The sequence below is a fragment of the Centropristis striata genome, chromosome 11 (assembly GCF_030273125.1).
Source record: "Centropristis striata isolate RG_2023a ecotype Rhode Island chromosome 11, C.striata_1.0, whole genome shotgun sequence".
In the NCBI taxonomy this organism is placed as follows: Eukaryota; Metazoa; Chordata; class Actinopteri; order Perciformes; family Serranidae; genus Centropristis; species Centropristis striata.
In genome coordinates this window covers 27,495,381-27,516,306 of record NC_081527.1, presented here as the reverse complement: position 1 = coordinate 27,516,306, position 20,926 = coordinate 27,495,381, and the positions used below count along the sequence as shown (strand labels likewise).

Genomic DNA, 20,926 nt, shown 5'->3' with positions numbered 1-20,926 from the left:
TGGAGAAGCAAAGCAGCAAACAACACTCTCTCACAGACACACACACAACAAACATCCATCTCTGTTGCTCTACTACGTCATCTGGTATAACTGATCTGATTGGCTAAGAGCTACCTACAGACGCTTTAATAGACATTCTAAGCGTCCAATAAACGGCTCTGGAGGATCGTAAACCACACCTCCTCTACGGAGAAATAAACGGCAGGTGTCCAGACCTAATCTCCAATGAGATTTGGTCTGGTGTTAGCCAGGCTAATGATTTGGGCCAATTCAGATGAAAACACCGTACTGATTTGAATGAGGTGATAGCTTTTCTGCATCAGGAACTACAATGCAATGACAGATGCAAGGATGGCACTTTAATCTCATAAATGTGCTACCTTTTTCTCATAGATTTGCCACTTTAATCTCATATATCCACAACTTTGTTTTTGTAGATTTGCCACTTTAATCTCATAAATTTGAAACTTTTTTCTCAAAATATTACCCCCCTCCCCCGGTACCGTATTTTTTTTTCATGCTTGGCCCTAATATGCCATTGTAGTTCATGGTTGCAACCATGCAGCCATTTCACAATGTTTTAAAAAGCCATAGGGCATGGATTTTTTGCACAAGATTTTGGAGAAAAGTTTGTCATGGCCACAGTTTTCACCATAGGAAGCTGATATTTGTCCTGGGGTCCAGTGTTTGTAGGTGTGACTGCATGCAAAGATGCATGCACGAATGTGGTTGCAGCTTTTGTGAATTTGTGCTTGTTAAATGCTATCACTTTAACTTGAAATAAAGTCTATGAAGATGAGATCAAGCTGATTGTCTTATCATCTGCACTCCAATTTGGCATGTAAAGATAAATTAAAAGCTCGACAGACCTGACATGCCTTAATTATGCCAGTCTCTAAGATATGATTGGGTATTGCCTTTTAGCAAACGGGCAAATGTGAAGCCAAGATAGCAGCAGAAGTCTTGGGTCACTGGTTAAAAGCACATTCACCTGCAAATGCCACCAAAAATGCCTCAAAAGTAATTTACAAAATGTCAATAACTGTTTCTAGGTGTCAGGCTTAAAAAGGGGCCAAAGATGCGCCAAACCTTTCATCTATTTTTCTCTGGATGGAGCACTACCTGGCTGTTTTCTTCTTTGTGTTTCTGTCTTTGTATGCGTGGAAAAGTGTCCAGCGCTGCAAGATAACCCCCTGCCGTGTGGGTTTTTCTCTGACTATGATAGTTCTTTGTATTTCCCAGGTGAACTTTATCCTGTTCATAAGCATCATTCGGATCTTGGTTCAGAAGCTGAGGTGTCCCGATGTGGGTGGCAACGACCAATCACAATACAGGTAACAGACTTTGATGCTCTTCAAACTGCAAAAAAAATCACAGAGATTTAAATTTAATCTCTATCCACCTGGATATGTGCAACAAACTTCAGCTGTTAATAAAAGAGTTTGTCAAAATTCATGAACCAAGCAATGACACATAAATACCCGTGTTTCAGTGCAAGTGTGTAAGAAAAATAGTCAGCTAAATACCTCAAAAAGCAGATAATCTCAGACACCCAGAACATTTTTATCCCCTCTGCTGTCCGTAGAGATAAGAGTGACACTAAATCTCATTCAAGAAGACGGTGTTTCATGATGCAGCTTTTTATAAAATGTGCCTCTATGAAGCGTTCTGTGCCTGTTTGAGTCTTTTGCCCAGTCAGAGGCGGTGTCTTTAATATTCAGGCGCTTTTTACCCTGCAGGGAAATCTGAGCTTCGCTGAGCTGTCAGGTATTTCTCGTGTCCTGCAGCCGCGGGGATTTTGAGAGTCAGGGAGGAGAGAGATGATGGTAAGCCCTGCAGGATCTCCAGTTAGTGTAGGTGAAGACTCAGTGTCAGCGACGTGTGGTTCAGTGTCTGGCTGAGCAGAGTCGACAGCCCGGAGAGAGTAATCCTGGGAGGAAGGATTTTACCGTCTCATGTGGGAGTTTCAGTGGTAACACTATAGTGCATGAGTAGTTTTATTATTCAAATGTGTTTAGTTTCCATTCCTCTACAGCAGCATTTCCCAAACTTTTTTAGCCGCACACCCTCTTCTATGTTCCAACCGGGTTGACGCACCCCCAATCCCCCACACCTTCAAAAAAAACAAAAATGCAATAAGCTTTTTTATAGCCTTATTAAAGGCGGCATGTTTAATCATGCTCAAATGACCAGAACACACATATAATAAAATAATCACGATTACAACAATGCGCTCTCGCATTTGAATTAATCTGAAACACAGTTTCAATATAATGCAACAAAGTTATGCATAAGCTTCCACTTTTAAGAGCAAAGAGGATGATGACATGACAGGCTCAGGATCAGAGGCAGAAAGCACATAAGTTGAGGAAAATGTTAAAATATTTGAGCCGCATTGAACAAAAATTGTTGAAATGAGCATGGAGCTAACAACCCCGTCATCATAACACGGGTTGGAAAAAAAGGAAGAAGATAACTTATTCTATGCTTCATTTAAAGATGAAGTGCATTTTGAAATTGACCGAAAAGACATGTAAAAAATGACCGAAAAAGACACAAAACAACCAAAAATACATGCAAAAATGACACAAAATTATCAAAGTAGACACAAATTGATCAAAAATACATGTTAAAATTACCAAACAAGGGGGGGGGGGGGGGGGACCACCATTGCATTTTTCATCTCGCGCACCCCCTAGCAGCAGCTCACGCACCCGCACACTTTGGGAATCCCTGCTCTACAGCCATACAGATAGTTTCTGCTTTACTTGCTCACATTTTGTTAAATCCACTGCTGGGATTTTAGAGCTCCTGATGAGCCCAAGATAGAATTTTTGTCTAATTAGGTCCAGATGGTGTGCTTTTTTATTTCCAAAAGGGTTTAAAAATGTGTGAATCAATATGTGACATACCTGAGTGGACTCTCTATGAACTGGAGAGACATGTTATTGAGTCAGGCTGAGACCATAAACTGTGAAGACTGACAGATATCGCTGGTATTTTCAACCAAAGCTGTTCGAGTTGACTGCATTTCAGAGCTGGAATAAATATCCTCTGGTCTAAGTTTTTCCATGTCTCACAGGTTTTTCACAGGTCCACTTTGGGTTGTATTGTTTGTCCAGCATGTTGATCCCAAAAATAAAATAAGGATGCACTGTTCAACGTGGAGATAACCCAAGTTTTTTGTTCACTATTGTCTCTATTTGTATTTGTTAATCTATCCTCTTTATGTCATCATTTGTACAATAAAGAAAGTTTAAAAAAAAGATGGTAGGCTGGTTAATGAGCTTGTGGAGCAGTCCACCCTCCTCCCAGTGAAGTAAGTTTCCTGCTGCAGATAGGCAGAGTGAGTGTCAGACCCTAAAACAGTATAGCTTTTATGTTTTACCCAAAGCATAGCTTTTATGTTTTACATTTTATGAACGTGTATGGGTGGGATATGTGTGGCGTGTGAGGTTTTTATGCACTTTTTTTATGTCCATAGTGACTTTTTACTTCTTCATTGCTACTTTTGCACTGACCAAGGAATGCAATTAATTTCGTTGTACCTGTTACAATGACAGATAGAGATATTGTTAGGGCCACGGGGCAATCGCAAGAAGAGTTGCAGGACAAATTATATATCAAAACCTGCGGTTTGATCGCGATCGGTGTGCTATTACTTTTCTCTACAGAATACGAAAAAACTGCCCAAAAATTTGCATTGAAATGAATGGGACGGCCGAAAAAAATGAGCGAAAAAGAACAATAATTGGAGATTTTTAAACGTCTACTTCTCCAGCATAATTTCACCTAGAGACTCCATTTAAACTTTAAACAGTAGACACAAGTCTTGTGTATCGGTGTATTACTCAACGTTTCAATTGGTCATATAGTTCTTTATCAAGCCCTGTTCAATGACCATGATCATTTTTGGAGAAATTCTGAGATTACAATGGGTGTGTATTGCACGGAATGTTCGTGTCACAGTGTGTGACATCGCCAGAGTGTAGAGGGAGAGAAAAAATTGTCAAAAAATAAGTTTGAAAACTGCGCTCCAGGCCGCAAATTCCACTCTACAGAAATAATTTATACATAGAAACGTAGGAAAATTTGTCTTCTCACTCACAATCCTCTGATAAAGCTGTCAGAGTTATAGTTTGGGCGTAGGACGCACAGATGCGCCACCAACACGCATGACCAGCCTCATTGGCTCCCATATTTAAAAACGCAGGAAGATTTCTGAAGAAGGGAGATGTAACAGTTTTTTTAGATCGCTCTAACAAAGCTATTTTTTCATTTTTCTTAAAAAAAACATATGTAGACGTTCAGGAAGAACTCAGGACGCTCAAAGTGAAAGCGGATCAATGATGGGTATTATGGTTTTGCCAAAAAGGCTTTCTGTTTGAGGCCAGAAAGTCTGCCCACCTCTGGCTGCTGTCACTCTTCCGGGACATTGGCAGGTGTCAGTTAATTCTGTTGATTGCTTTGATCTGATTGCCTTTGATCTTTGATGTGATTACAGTTACAGATACACACACACACATGCGGGTAAGGGCGCACACTCCTCACATATGCATACACATGCTTCAAACACACGCACGCACACGCGCACACACACACAAAGGGTAACTTTATGTGATTTTAATTACACACACACACACACACACACACACACACACACACACACACACACACAGGTAACTTTATGTGATTTTAATTATACACACACACACACACACACTTTTTGAGGTTAAAGGGCATAGTTCACTAAAGAATCTCATCATAGTGTACACACACCGACAGTAGCCCCCGTGGCCCTTTCAGATTTTCCCCAGAGGAAATTTTCTAGTTATGTTTGATGTTTGTTTGTGACTAGTTTAGTTTTCATGTTATTTAATGTGTTAAAGTTCTTATTTATTTATTTAGGTTGGTTTTGTGATTCTATTGTTGTTCTTTTTCTTTTCTTTTTTTTTACTGTGTTTGTCAATTGGTGATTTATGTTGTGTTTTGTTTAAATTAATTTAAAAAAACATTAGGTGTATTTTGCTTCAAATAGCAAAATTATCTGCCAATGGAACAAGAAAATTTGGCTTGTCAAGACTTTCCAAAACAAGTAAAAAATATCTAATATCCTTCTCATTTTTTTCTGAAGCATTTCTAGATCTTTTCCTGGATTTTCTAGAATTTTTCTAGGTCATCTTCTAGATTTTGCTAGATCCTTTTAATTTTTCTTAAAAAAATGTGATATTCCTAGCCTTTTTATTCTAGATTTTTTTCCCTAGTTCTTCTGAGAGCTTTTCTAGATTGATTATTTTTTAGATTTTTCTTGATCCTTCTCTAGATTTTTCTAAAATATTTCTAGATCTTTTTCTGGATTTTCTAGATTATTTTTCTAGAATTTGAAATGCTTTAGAAAAATCTAGAGAAGGTTCTAGTTTTTACAAGAGCATTGCTAGATCATTTTCTAAATTTTTCTAGATCCTTTTAATTTTTTGAAATCTTTTCTAGATATTTCTTGATCCTTCTCTAGAAGAAATATCTAGAAAAGATTTCAAAAATTTAAAAGGATCTAGAAAAATCTAGAAAATGATCTAGCAATGCTCTTGTAAAAACTAGAAAAATCCAGAAAAAGATTTTTTTTAAAATTTAGAATATGATCTAGAAAACATATCTAGAAAATCCAGAAAAAGATCTAGAAATGCTTTCGAAAAATCTAGAGAAGGATTAATACGAATCTTTTCTTTCTAAATTTTTTTTTAAAATCTTTTTCTGGATCCTTTTAATTTTTCGAAATCTTTCTAGATATTTCTAGATTTTTCTTGATTCTAGAAAGATTTCGAAAAATTAAAAGGATCCAGAAAAAGATTTAAAAAAAAATCTAGAATATGATCTAGAAAACAAATATCTAGAAAATCCATAAAAAGATCTAGAAATATCTAGAAATGCTTTTGAAAACTAGAGAAGGATTAAGAAAAATCTAGAAAAGATTTGGAAAAATTAAAAGGATCTATAAAAATCTAGAAAATGATCGAGAAATGCTCTTGTAAAAACTAGGAAAAAAATCCAGAAAAACATTTTTAAAAAAATCTAGAATATGATCTAGAAAACAAATATCTAGAAAATCCAGAAAAAGATCTAGAAATGCTTTGGAAAAATCCAGAGAAGGATTAATACAAATCTAGAAAATAATCAAGAAAAATCTAGAAAAGCTCTAGATCTCTAGGTTTTTTTCAATATCACTTTCTAGAGTTTTCTAGATCCTTCTCTAAATTTTTCTAAAGCTTTTCTAGATATTTCTAGACTTTTTTTTCAATTTGTTTCCTAGTTTTTCCTAGAGCTTTTCTAGATTTTTCTTGATTATTTTCTAGATTTTTCTTGATCCTTCTCTAGTTTTTTTGAAAGCATTTCTAGATATTTCTAGATCTTTTTCTGGATTTTCAAGATTTTTTTCTAGAATCTAGAAATGCTTTAGAAAAATCTAGAGAAAAATCAAGAAAAATCTAGAAAATAATCTAGAAATATCTAGAAAGATTTCGAAAAATGAAAAGGATCCAGAAAAAGATTTTTTTTTAAAATCTAGAATATGATCTAGAAAACAAATATCTAGAAAATCCATAAAAATATCTAGAAATGCTTTTGAAAACTCTAGAGAAGGATTAAGAAAAATCTAGAAAAGATTTGGAAAAATTAAAAGGATCTATAAAAATCTAGAAAATGATCGAGAAATGCTCTTGTAAAAACTAGAAAAAAAATCCAGAAAAAGATTTAAAAAAAATCTAGAATATGATCTAGAAAACAGATATCTAGAAAATCCAGAAAAAGATCTAGAAATATCTAGAAATGCTTTCGAAAAATCTAGAGAAGGATTAAGAAAAATCTTGAAAATAATCAAGAAAAATCTAGAAAAGCTCTAGATCTCTAGATTTTATTTCAATATCACCTTCTAGGTTGTTCTAGATCCTTCTCTAAATTTTTCTAAAGCTTTTCTAGATATTTCTAGACTGTTTTCTCAATTTTTTTCCTAGTTCCTGGCAGTGGTGGGCCGTCAGGGCCAGCAAGGCCTTCTCTGCTGGCCTAACATAACCAGAAATCATGATCATGATTATGATAAAGGTTAATTTAATTTTTCATTTACTTTCCCTAAATATCTAAAAGTATTCATATTCTCCTCATGTCATATTATGCTCTTTCCAGTGCTGTTGTTTTTAGGTTAGAGTTTTTATCCAATCAGAATTTAGCTATCTTATGTTGCCAGGCTGTATGAAATCTGCCCGGGCCTTCAGAATCAACAATGCGGGCGTCTGTGCACTGTAAGTGAACGGGCAAATACAGTTGATAGATAGTTGCGATAGCCAATCAGATCACGAGTTGTGTCAGTAAGGCCCTCTAGCTGGCTTCACGTTGAACGTGACATTTACGCGTCCTGTGATTGGATATGGATACTTACTAGTTTGATTTGCAGATCAACAGAGTCACACCTGGGACTGTTAACGGTATGTAAATAATCTGGCGCATTGGCGCAGCTGTGTGGATGTACTCAAAGCAACAGGTCACAGAAAGTCCTGATATGTCACGTTTTGATATGAAAAAGTTTTTTTCACAAAGAGACTTGTTTATTGTGTCGCTGTCACCAAAGTATGGCCGTCTTGTTAGTGTCTTTCTGTTATTAAACTGCGATTTTGCAATGTATTGTACAATCTTGTTAAAGCTTGCATATTCTTTGTGGACTCATTTAATAAAACTTTTTTGAAAGATAATTTTAAATACCCTTTTATTTTTAAGTTTTGACAGTAGCATATCAGATATGTTTTAATTGCTGATGCGGTAGGCTATTGTTGACTTTTAAAATGCGCCGGATAATAGCCCATTTTGTAAACAACTGAGGTGATGCAATGCCTAGTAGTGCTTCAGTGTGTTTCTAACTACTCTCCAGTCCTGGTGTTATAAATGCTGGCAAAGTTGGACATCACTGAAGGCCTAAGTGTGAAATGCACCGCCTGCCACTGGTTCCTGGTATGTTCGTGTCACAGTGTAGAAGTACAAAAAAAACTGCGCTCCAGGCCGCAAATTCCACTCTACAGAAATAATTTATACATAGAAACGTAGGGAAATTAGTCTTTTCACTCACAGTCCTCTGGTTAAGCTGTCAGAGTTATAGTTTGGGTGTAGGAAGCACAGATGCGCCACCAACACGCACCAATACACAATGCATACATATGCTTCAAACGCACGCACACACACACACACACACACACACACACAGGTAACTTTATGTGATTTTAATTACACACACACACACAGGTAACTTTATGCGATTTTCGCTACACACACACAAATGCACGCGTAAGCACGCACACTCCTCCAGATACACGTTTCACACACACACACACACACACACACACACACACACACACACACACACATTTTGAGGTTAAAGGGCATAGTTTGAAATCTCTGAAGAATCTCATCATAGTGTACACACACCGGCAGTAGCCCCCGTGGCCCTTTCAGAATTTCCCCAGAAGAAATTTTCTAGTTATTATTATTATTAGGGACCGAGCTCTGAAAGTGCGAGGACCCTATTGTAATTGGTCCGTTTATTATTATAACGGCAAATGAATCGCCTTTTTGAGGGCTTTATCATATTCATAAACTCACCAAACTCGCACCAAAATTTAGTCGTGTCGAAAATGTACGTATTTCATTGCTTTCAGAAATGGGCATGGCAAAATCACCCACCAGCGCCCCCTAGAATTCAGCCCCTCACAAAGGTTTGTCGTAGAGACGCAAACTTTGGTACATACATGTATCATGGGAAGACGCACCAAAAAGTCAAGAAGCCATACCCTAAAATGTAAAGGAACTTGGCCATCTTGGATCGCATGTGGAATTTTCGCCATTTCCACGTTGCATACTTTAACAAACTCCTCCTACAGATTTTATTATTACTGTTATTATTATTATTATTATTATTATTATTATTATTAATAAGATGGACGTCATGACAGCACCCCACTGGTGAGGCCAAAACATCTGGATCGCCCCCTGGTGGCGGGCTGCAGTATAGGTTATAAACCCTGCCCCCTCCATGTTAGTGGATGGGACATGAGCCAAACTAAAAACTCGAAGTATCAATTTCAAATCAAATCAAATCAAATCAATTTTATTTATATAGCCCAAAATCCACTGGTCACCATTGGCCAGTAGTGATGGTGAGTGGACCAGGAGAGGAGCATTCCCATCTGGGGCCGAACCAGATCCACAGCAGTGAGACCAGCAGGAGTGATACCGAGCAAGACCACAGCTCCACACCCTGTGAAGAGAGAGCAGGGAAAAGTGCGAGTACTCTGGGAAAATAAAAGCTTGTGTCATGTATTATTGGGACATCAGAGAGAGAGAAAGAGGGCCCCGGTGTATTGTGTCCCCCGACACATTGGGTCTATAGCGGCATAACTAGGGGCTGGTCCAAGGCAGGCCTCGGCCAGCCCTAACTATAGGCTTTGTCAAAGAGCTTGATAACTGAAGGCTGTGGCTCCCAATCTAGTTTTAAGGACTTTAGGAACCACAAGTAACATAGAATTTGGGGAGCGTAGTGCTCTAGAAGGGTAATATGGCATTATGAGGTCTTTAAGATATGATGGTGCCTGACCATTTAGAGCTTTGTAAGTAAGAAGAAGGATTTTAAACTCAATTCTGGATTTTACAGGGAGCCAGTGCAACGAAGGGAGAACAGGAGAAATGTGATCTCTTTTCTTGGTTCTTGTTAGTACACGAGCCGCAGCATTTTGGACTAACTGAAGAGTTTTAAGGGATTTATTGGAGCAGCCTGACAGTAAGGAATTACAGTAATCTAACCTTGAAGTAACAAAAACATGAATTAATTTTTCTGCATCCTTTTGAGACAGGATGTGTCTAATTTTTGTAATATTACGTACACTGTTAGAAAAACAGTAAAGAACTGGCAGCTGGGTTGCCATTATTTTACCGTAAAATTAACATATTTTTACTGTCACTTTAAGTTACAGCTTTGTACTGTAAATGGAAAATACAGTATGGACTGTAAAAAAACAGTAAAGAACTGGCAGCTGGGTTGCCATTATTTTACCGTAAAATTATTATTTTTTTACTGTCACTGAAAGTTACAGCTTTGTACTGTAAATGAAAAAAAAACGTAAACTACTGGCAGCTGGGTTGCCATTGTGTTACTGTAAAATTAACATCTTTTTACTGTCACTTACTTTACAGTTTTGTACTGTTCATGAAAAATACAGTATGAACTGGTTTTTAAAATTAATTTCACAGTATTTTACAATTAAATTACTATTTAGTTTGTATTATTTATACATTTTAATAAACTATTTTTAAAAACTAAATTAAGACATGAGTAGTCATATGATTGCATACAATAAAAGGCACTTTTGTTAAGGAAAACATGTTAATAGATGTCTTTGTCACAAAATCTCTGTTTGAAACATGGCTACAAGCAGATTGCGAACCATAAGAAAATAAACCTACTGATTTTTTCAATCCTGTGATTGCAATGTAAGGGAAAAAGCTGCACAGCTTCTTATTGCACTTTACTTTTTATTTGAATGTAAAGTAGACATGCAAAACCTTCACATGCAGAGCAATTGCATGTTAAATAAATGGATGTTAAATTAACATGAACATCATTACACAGTATATGTTACAAAACTGTAGTTACTGTTAGTGTGAAAGTCCAAGAACATTGGCAGGAGAGTTACGACTCATTCAGAGACACCAGGTTTCTCAATCCAGCCTAGGTAGCCGTGTGTGTGGTGTGTGTGTGCCTGAGATAGAGAGAGAAAGAGAGAGAGGGAGAGAGAGATCAGCTCCAAAACAACTTACAATGCATACAAAATTAACATACAACATGCATACAAAATTAACATTTGTGCCCCTCACTCCCTCCTATCATAATGACATTCCAACCTGAAACATCCAAACAGTTTATGTGTGGTGGTGTCATGAGTAAAAGAATGACTGAGAAAATAATAAGTATTAGTAGAGTAGTGGAGAGAGAGAGAGAGAGAGAAAAGCAGGTGTTTTGACAAATAGATTAATGGGATTGAGTCATCTCACCATCTCAAATGAAGTCCCACTCAAAATCCATGAGTCTCCTTAGCAGAGTGGACACATGTGGGTTCACTGTGGTACTCTTTTTGGTTGTAACTTTGCCCGTTTTCTTGGATACGACTTTGCCTCGTCCAGTCTTGGTGCCTCTCTCAGGGTTTATTCCAACGAAACGCCTGAAAAATTATATATATGACATATATATGTTTATTCAATGTGTAAAAATCAAATTGTTGAACTGAATCTGATAAACAAAACAATAAAAGTCAGAAAATGTATAGAGTTAGGATTGAAAACATAAGAAAAGGTCTAACCTTAGAAAAGGTTAGATACTTTAAGTAGAACCAGGTTCTACTTAAAGTATCTAACCTTTTCATTCAGTCTAAAAAGTAATTGGGACTGGCTGATGTTGTGTATTGACTGCATATCTTCTATGATTGTCTGAATGGTGGAGGATGGAAGTAGCAACTTTGCTTGTAGTTTAAGATAAAAGCAAGATTCCTTAAAAATGGTAAATCATCAATGTTTTCTGGACTAGCCTCCAAATGCTCAGTATCATCTAGCTGCAGATCTAGCTAGCTGTCTACAGACCCGACAAGAAAACATCATTGCAAGCCGAACAGACTTGACTGTTGTGATGTGATGAACATGAAAGTATGCTACTTACTATGATAAGTAGGGCAGCAGTAAAGTCATCTACTGCATCTGTAATATCAAAGAAATATGTCAAAATTCAATCTAAATACAAATGAACAGTCCCTTGCACAATGCACGGTTACAGCAAAACAAATATTCTTCAGTACTTAATTTGTCATCCAATAAATATCTTGAAAATAATATTGCCTTTATTTGAATCTGCACTGTGACACACAATAATTAGCATGCACTGTAGTCAACTGTCGAAGTGACTTAGACGGTAAAATGTTTACACAAGACTATCATAAAGTTTCATGAATTCACTGGCCATATGCAGGTGTCAACACACATTAACTTAGTAGAAATTAAAATGTGCTCCTAGCTAGCTAGCTGGTATATCCTTCTATTGCATGATGTGCACATGCAGTAATCATCAATGCAAACAAAACAAATACAATCAAATAAAACAATTATATAAATATATAATATAAAACAATCAAATAAAATTGCTATACTCACCAAATAATTAGAAGGATGGGGATGGATCAAGAATGGCAGGTTCACATGTGCAGCTCAGGCAATGCTCTTCCCACTTCCCAGAATGCCCAAAATACTGCATGATAGTGTTAGTTAAGATACTTTTACGGTAAAGTGCTGTATATTAGGAATACATTACAGTTCTGTTAAAAAAAACTGAATGGACTGTAATTTAACAGATTTTCTTTAATATTAACAGTAAAGCACTGCATTTAAAAAAAAACGCCTTAATACTGTTGAAATCCTGCAGTAAATTTACAGCAATTCGTTACAGTGTAGGTGAAAAAATGCAGTCTTTGAAGTTTGTTTTATATGGGAGTTGAAATGACAGATCCTGATCAAAGATAACTCCGAGATTCCTTATGGTGGTATTGGAGGCCAGGGTAATGCCATCGATGCTAATTAAGTCTTTAGACAATGAGTTTCGGAGGTGTTCGGGTCAAGTCAAAGAAATGTTTCCCAAAGATGGTTTCTGTCATTTTAAGTTGTTCTTATCACACTGGTGTCTTTGTTGTCGTTTCTCTGATCAGTTTGGTTTTAATTAGTTATTTGATTCTATAAAACGGGGCTGTGACGTCAAGATGACAGCTGTAACTGACTCCTGATTGGTCGGGCTGGTGTTTGGGTGGGAACTCACGCTCCACTCTTTATCCCTGGCTCTGTGTGTCACAGAACAAGACACGTCACAGAACAAAATGGTTGTGCCTGTATCCAGATATTTAGGCCTCAATGTTGCATCGTCCATTCTTTACACAGACCCAGTTTTTTGTTTAGACCCAGCATCAGCCTGTAGTTTGGCTCATTTTCTGTATCCAGTGTAGCACAAAAGCAAGATGGAACTAGCATCACTAGCTGTGGCTTAAAGTCCACACTAAACCAGCAGTTTCCTTTTGTCCGTCTCTTATTGCCGTTCATGTGGAGCAAATAAATCCAGCAATCATCAGTTCTTTTCTAGCATAAAGGCAACACAGATGTGCACAAAAGCAACTGCACAAAAGACACCTGTCCATGCTTTGTACTCTTCACAGCTCGTTCGATTGGTGCTGCTGCAAAAATTCACCACGATCAGTTTCGACTCGTAAATTGCCACAGATTGGTTTATTGAGAATTTGATATGGATGTAAGGTGTAAAAATTGCAGCCGCTCCAATGGCGAAAATGTCCATTCTATGCTTAATTTTGAGCACAGAACCAATGTCTTCTCCAGGAACTGTGTCCAGATGGCGGCTGAATATGGCTGGTTCTTAAATTTGAACATGTCAGAAATGAGAAATTATTGATGAATCCCAAAAAGAGCTCTTAATCTTTGAAGTTAAATTCTAAATATTTTATAACAAGGCTTGTTCTCTCAGAAAAGACAAGTTGTTGTTGAGCTTTTCATAATTTTTTTATGCTTCCAGCGGCACAAAACCTTTCTATCGACAATCTTAAATTAAGGCCTTTTTAAACTTCATTAAAAGCTCAGACTATACCCTCAGTGGACCTGGAGTGAACATTTTTTGGAAACCCATCATTTTTGTGTCTCAGGGACACTGATCATAAAACCTAAACTATCTTTTGAATCTCATCTACATCTTACAGTAAATCAGCAGTTTATTCTCTCATACAGCAAACACTGTATCTATTACAGTCAAATGTTTTTGTTTTGATTGAGAATTTATTTGAACACAAAATAAAAAAATGAACATTTAAAAACAAACGAACAACAATAAATACAAGACAACAACACAAAATGAAACAACAAGACTCAACACTTATTTGTGTTCAAAAGGAGTGGGAAGAAGCCAAAGCTTATTAAATCCCACCCCTTCTCCCTATGTTAATTTACTATATTCAGTTATATAACAACAATACTATTTATATATATGTATGTATAACACATAGTAATGTAGTTTATAAACTTGTTATTACCATTAACATGCATAACTTGTTTTAACTTTTAGCTTACAAACACATAAGTACACATACACCCATGTAGTCATAATGAGACAACAATGAACAACCAAACAAACAACAAGAACACACAAAAAAGAAAAATATTAATAATACATTTAAAAAATAAAATGTCAACAATAACCATCTACTGTCATTTCACACACCCGTTTTCATCCCTATATCGTGTGAAGACATGCTTTTTATATTTGATTTTGAAGTGTTTAATGTTTGAACATTGTTTTAATTCTTCACACAGCTCATTCCATATTTTTAAACATACTTTTTATATTTTAAACCTTTTCCTATTTGTACATATTTTCTTGACTTTAAAGTTGTTTGACCCCCTCAATTGATATCCCCCATCTCGACCCTTAAAGAAGTTTTGTATATTAATTAGAAGTAAGTTATTAGCTGCTTTGTATATTATTTGTGCTGTTTGGAATTTAATTATGTCTGTTAGTTTTAACAATTTGGATTGTAAGAAAAGTGAGTATGGTCCAAATAGCCTGCTTTGTGTATTATCCGTATTGCTTTTTGTAGAATAATTAGTGATTTAATTGAACTCATGAAATTATTGCCCCATATCTCAGTACAGTAAGTGAAGTAGGGTAAGACAATGGTACAGTATATGTTGCTGCAAATAACAGTTTATTCCTGTTTTTCTCTCAGGAGGTTGGCCAAATCCACTCTGCTGCTGATCCCTCTGTTTGGGATCCACTACGTGGTCTTCGTTTCTCTCAATGAATCCATCGCAGAGGATTATAGAATATTCTTTGACCTCGCCCTCGGATCCTTTCAGGTTCTTTATTATTTATGAATGAATGAAAAAGCTTGGGCCCATCTTCAGGTTGTAAGTTTACGATTAAAATGTCCCTTTTTAACATTGCTGTGTTGTTTTCTTTAGGGTCTGGTGGTGGCCATCCTGTACTGTTTCCTGAACAGTGAGGTAAGCTTTCATTACATAATATAAATAACACACTACAGTACATTGTGTTCAGTAATAGTAATGACAAACTGAGTGTGGCTCTTCTAATCAACATCTGTTTGCATAAAGCATGATTTCCTATTCAGTTTTTGATTCTAGAGAGGCAGAAAAATAGGGACGCATTTGAAATATTCCCATGAATGTCTCTGCACACAGCTGATAACATGATTATTTAACTATAAACAGCTTATTTTTTAATGTGGCCATGAGCAGTAAATTATATTTGTCTTTTGTCAGAGCTAAAATAAGTCGAAGCATGTCCAAATTTCATCATTAGCTTTTTTTATATCCATCAAAAAATATTTTTAATTATAATATTCAAATGTCAAGTGCTGAAAAAGCAAAGTGCCATTTTTTTTTTAACATGGACTGCTTGTTAAAATTCTGCAGCTTGTTTGTTGCATCTCTGAAAAATAACATTTCAAGTGAAATCTTAACAGGAAACATAATGCTCCAGTTAAAAAAACTGTAAAATAAAAAATCCAGATAAATATTTAATGTAATTCACCAACTAAAACAGGTATTTATATCTTTTTTGCTGCATTTCCAAAGTTTGATTAAAATTCACTTGACAGTTGAGTAGAAACCGACGCGTGTTTCATTTTGAGGTGTTATAATTAATCCTTCCATACAGTATGATTGCAGTACCACAGTTAGATGTCACATTTTGACAGTTTTCTGCATATTTGTTGGTAAACAACTTATTCAGTGCTTTGAAAATCTTTGTCGGTGCGTACCATCATAACATGTTTATTTGCAGGTTCAAGGCGAGCTAAAGAGAAAGTGGCGGAGTATGTATCTGAACTGCCGTCTGAGCAGAGATCACCACTTCAATAGCACCTTCGCCTCCAGAAACGGCTCAGAGCACATGGTGCAGTTTCACCGCAACTCCCGAACCCAGTCCATCCTGCAGTCAGAGACCACAGTGCTGTGAGGACCCGAGGGAACCCTTTAAAGAATACAAAAGCAAACAGAATCTCCAGGTTGACATGGGTCGAAAATTATTTGAAGTTGAGGTGAAGTGCCACATGGGTGGGAGCTGCATGTTGTTTCTGATTTTGGTTTTAGCTTTACAAATCTCTATAAGCCTTCAAAATGTATGAACTAAAGCAGTTTGATCCATCCCGTGAGGGTGTGCTTGTGTTTGCTGCCAAGAAAGAACCATTTTAACTCAGTGTTTTTATGTTTTGTTATCCGTGTGAGCCAAGAGAGAACAGGGCTTATTTGCAGGTGTTGCAATATCAGCAGCCTTAGTTTTCCTTGATCACGCACAGGTGTGAGGTAAGATATGGATGTGATTTGACTTGTGTATGTTAAATGCATCGGTGCCAATCTTCTCTTCATATCTAGCAGAGCTATAGACTTTAGATTAAGAAATGGTCGCAGTTTGTCTAGGTTTAGGCAGCAAAACCACTTGTTTAAGGTTATGGTTAGGTGTAGCAAAAGATAGTTAAAAAAGTAAAATCAATGGATTTAACTACCAGGAGTGAAGCCGTTATGTAGGTGACTTAAAATATGACATAGACGTGAGGGCTGCACGATCATGGCCAAAATGATAATCATGATTATTTTGATCAATATTGTAATCACAATTATTAATCACGATTATTCATCATGTTAGAGAAAACATCTGTATTTTTATTGCACTACTTTTAAACAAACAACAGGAACAGTTTTTAGTGTGTCCACAGAGTGTCTGGTGCTTGTTGTAAACAAACAGAGATCGCTAAGAGAACATCTCCTGCAGCAGCAGCACATACACACTGTACTGCTACAGAGCTAACTGTTAGCCTGTTAGCAATTTGCAGACTGGACGCTAAGGGGTTAACATCCCCTCCAGCTCTGCAGCTGGGAAAGACTGCTGCAGAAGGACTGTGCCGATTCGATTCGACTCGTTCTTACTGGGGATTCCCACCGGCCGCGGAACGGCCGCGTGTATACAGCTAACTTGCTACGCTGCCGTTACGTGACCTGTGGGAATTGACGCCGGGCAGAGGATGAATCAAAACCGCAGCGCAGCCATTCTGCGCCCGGTGGAAATCCCCAGTTCTTAACGAGCCGCCAGCCCCTGCAACTCGTCCAATAACACCAGAAAAAGTAGCTGGATTTGTCGCTTGTTGCTTTTTTGAAAAATAGTCGTTAAGGGGGTCTGAAAAGTCGCTAAATATAGCAATCAAGTTGCTAAGTTGGCAACACTGCTTCGCCAGCTTTTACAAATGGCGTGTGTTGTTGTGGCGTAGAATACTACGTCACATCCTCCTTGCGTTCCATCCAATCAGCAACCAGCCTTTTTTAAGGGACAAAAACGGCCCTGCCCCCTGGTGGTTGGTGGACTACTGGTGTAGAAAGTGCTTGATTAGATATGCAGGAGAGCCGCATTTTAAAATGGAAACATCGCCAACGATAAAGTTAATTTAATCGTGGAGGCCAAAATCGCTATAACGATTAAAATTCGATCAACTGTGCAGCCCTAATAGACATTACGTAGCTACCCACAGGTTATGCAGGGGAATTGAGTTACGCAGCTTTAAATTACACTGTTTGTTTGTTATGATATGGGACACAAACACCAGTCTCCTGGGTCCAAGTCCTGTGTTTGTTTAACCCATCACCAACAACTTAACGTCCACTTTTCGTGGACCGTGTCATTCTTTATACTCCATATCCTCGAAACCTAGTAACGTACTTGGGCCACGTAGCTGCATGTAGAGAAAAAGAAATAGGTGAGCCATGTCAAAAGAGAGTTAAGCCAGGAATTCCTGTGCAGGTGCACACAGCTTTTATGGTCATTTAATCAGCCTCAGTTGATTATAATGGACACATTTTGCTGAGGCAGACCTGTCATGCCACATCTGTGTCCAGTGTATTTTTGCAGTAACCCGAGCCAAGAAATTTCTGTGCCTAAACCTGCCTGAACCTTAACTATAGTTGTGTTAGATCAGAAGGCAATGACCAAAACCATGTTGTTTTGCCGGTAGTCGTGTTGGATCAGGAACACAGAACATGTCATTTCAATGGACAGTTGTTCAATTTGAAAGACTAACTTATTTTTAAGGACTGTTGGTTTGGGTCCATTCATCGAGATTTCACTCAACTAAACGGCAGAAAAGCAGTTCTTTTTAGAAGTTTGCAGGAAAAGTTGACAACTTGTTCATTTAATGATGTATTTTGGTCCATGATGGTCACCCCCACCCATCTGATACTTGCTTGTTTAAATCACTTCTAAGAAAGGCTCACTAATGCATTTTGACCCAGGTCAGATCAGGAGCCCTGGTATGAAAAAAACACTGGTAAACAGGGTTGTTTTGTAATGATTCAGAACTCAAAACTGCATCATTTTTTAAATGTACATTTAATCATATGCTGTTATTGAGAAGTGCTGTGCATGCTCCAAACCCTTTATCTGTGCTATGATGGTTTGTGCTGATCTGTTATAATGAAATAATGTAGGTGCTCAGACTGAAGGTGTCATGTGATTAAAAGAGATGCTGTCCACCGGGAACTTCTGTTTGAATTGGTGCGGTTGTATTCAAACAATACAGTTTACACAGCCTGGGAGCCTTCGGCTGGGAGAGGACAGGATGGATTTTACAGATTTGTTATGTATAATTTAAGCAGGACTGGGTTTTCAGTGGGAAGACAGTGAAGGATCAAATACATGCTGTAAGATTTCCATTCAATTTAACCTACTTATGCAGCAATTGTGATCACTGCCACCCACAAACTGTTTTCTGTTGGAAAATCTCTTTGCCCCATCCCACAGAGAAAATAATACCCATATAGCCATAGAGCACTGGTTTTAATCTGCAGAGGGACTGCAAATATTAAGATTTGGTTTAATAAGACAAAATCTTACTGTCAGTGGGTGTGGCTTAATGCGCCACTCAACAAGCTGCTTCAAACATTTTTCTATTTCCTCCAGCTGAATCATGACAGTCATTAGTTAACGCAGAACTTCCAGGTGGATACAGGAACCTAAAAGAAAATAACTGCTAATGAGTGGGAATAATGTTTCTTTTTTTTCATTCAGGAAGTGTTACACAGCAGTTGCATGATATTCTCAGTGTTTGCCTTTTTCATTACTGTTGATAAATGGCTGTCAACATGACTTTTTCTGCAGAATCTAATGTAAATTTTGTCAAGATATGACAAGGAAAAAGAGGAAAAGCTTGCTTTGTACTGTACAGCGTGCTCTATTTGTCTACATGTTGTATTTAATTGTTGCCACAAGACAAAAAAAAAGGTGACACTTAGCTTAAGGCATATAGAATATGGGTTGATTTTGAGTAATCATCTTTTCATTACGGATTTTTTACCTTCTCAGTATCTGAAACATCCATCCATCCATCCATCCATTTTCTTCCGCTTATCCGGGGCCGGGTCGCGGGGGCAGCAGGCTAAGCAGGGCATTCCAGACGTCCCTCTCCCCAGCCACAACGTCCAGCTCCTCCTGGGGGACCCCGAGGCGTTCCCAGGCCAGGAGAGAGATATAATCCCTCCACCGTGTTCTGGGTCTTCCCCGGGGGCTCCTACCAGTTGGACGTGCCCGGAACACCTCTAACGGGAGGCGCCCGGGAGGCATCCTTACCAGATGCCCAAACCACCTCAGCTGACTCCTTTCGACGCGAAGGAGCAGCGGCTCTACTCCGAGCTCCCTCCGGATGTCTGAGCTCCTCACCCTATCTCTAAGGCTGAGCCCAGCCACCCTACGGAGGAAGCTCATTTCAGCCGCTTGTATCCGCGATCTTGCTCTTTCGGTCACTACCCAAAGTTCATGACCATAGGTGAGGGTTGGAACATAGATGGACCGGTAAATCGAGAGCTTTGCCTTCCGGCTCAGCTCCTTCTTCACCACGACGGTCCGGTACAACGCCCGCATCACTGCTGATGCCGCACCAAACCGCCTGTCCATCTCACGCTCCGTTCTACCCTCACTCGTGAACAAGACCCCGAGATACTTGAACTCCTTCGCTTGAGGCAGTACCTCTCACCCCTTCAGACTCTGCCTCCTCTACAGCGGACGTGTTGGCTGGATTAAGGAGTTCCTCAAAGTGTTCTTTCCACCGTCTGACGACATCCACAGGTCGGGTCAGCAGGTCTCTGCCCCTGCTGAGCACAGCTTGGGCCAAGCCCTGCTTTCCCTTCCTGAGACGCCTGACAGTTTTCCAGAACCTCTTTGAGGCCGACGGAAAGTCCTCCTCCATGGCCTCCCCGAATTCCTCCCATACCCGAGTTTTTGCTTCAGCGACTGCCGCAGCTGCAGCCCTTCTGGCCGAACGGTACCTGTCTGCTGATTCCAGAGACCCCTCGGCCAGCCAAGACCGAAAGGCCTCCTTCTTCAGCTTGACGGCCTCCCTGACCGCTGGTGTCCACCAGCGGGTTCTTGGGTTGCCGCCACGACAAGCACTGATGGCCTTCAGGCCACAGCTCCTACCAGCCGCATCAACAATTGAGGCTTTGAACATGGCCCATTCGGACTCCATGTCCCCAGCCTCACCCGGGATGTCGGAGAAATTCTTCAGGAGTTGAAGACCCTGCAGACAGGGGCCTCCGCTAGACGTTCCCAGTTCACCCTCACTACACGTTTGGGTTTGCCAGGTCTGTCCAGCATCCTCCCCTGCCACCTGATCCAACTCACCACGAGGTGGTGATCAGTTGACAGCTCTGCTCCTCTCTTCACCCGAGTGTCCAGAACATGCGGCCGCAGATCTGACGATACAATAATGAAATCGATCATCGATCTTTGGCCTAGAGTGCT

At 38.6% G+C, this 20,926-nt stretch overlaps 1 protein-coding gene across 1 annotated transcript in view; it reads left to right on the top strand.

Annotated features, from left to right (window-relative positions):
* Positions 1 to 19,352, top strand: part of LOC131979809 (vasoactive intestinal polypeptide receptor 2-like) — a 95,768-nt gene extending 76,416 nt beyond the window's left edge. The window contains exons 10-13 of the mRNA XM_059343850.1: positions 1,243 to 1,334; positions 14,853 to 14,982; positions 15,088 to 15,129; positions 15,929 to 19,352. Coding sequence (XP_059199833.1) covers positions 1,243 to 1,334; positions 14,853 to 14,982; positions 15,088 to 15,129; positions 15,929 to 16,102 — 438 coding nt within the window. The 3' untranslated portion in view covers positions 16,103 to 19,352. The remainder of the gene's footprint in view (positions 1 to 1,242; positions 1,335 to 14,852; positions 14,983 to 15,087; positions 15,130 to 15,928) is intronic.
* The last annotated feature ends 1,574 nt before the right edge of the window (positions 19,353 to 20,926 follow it).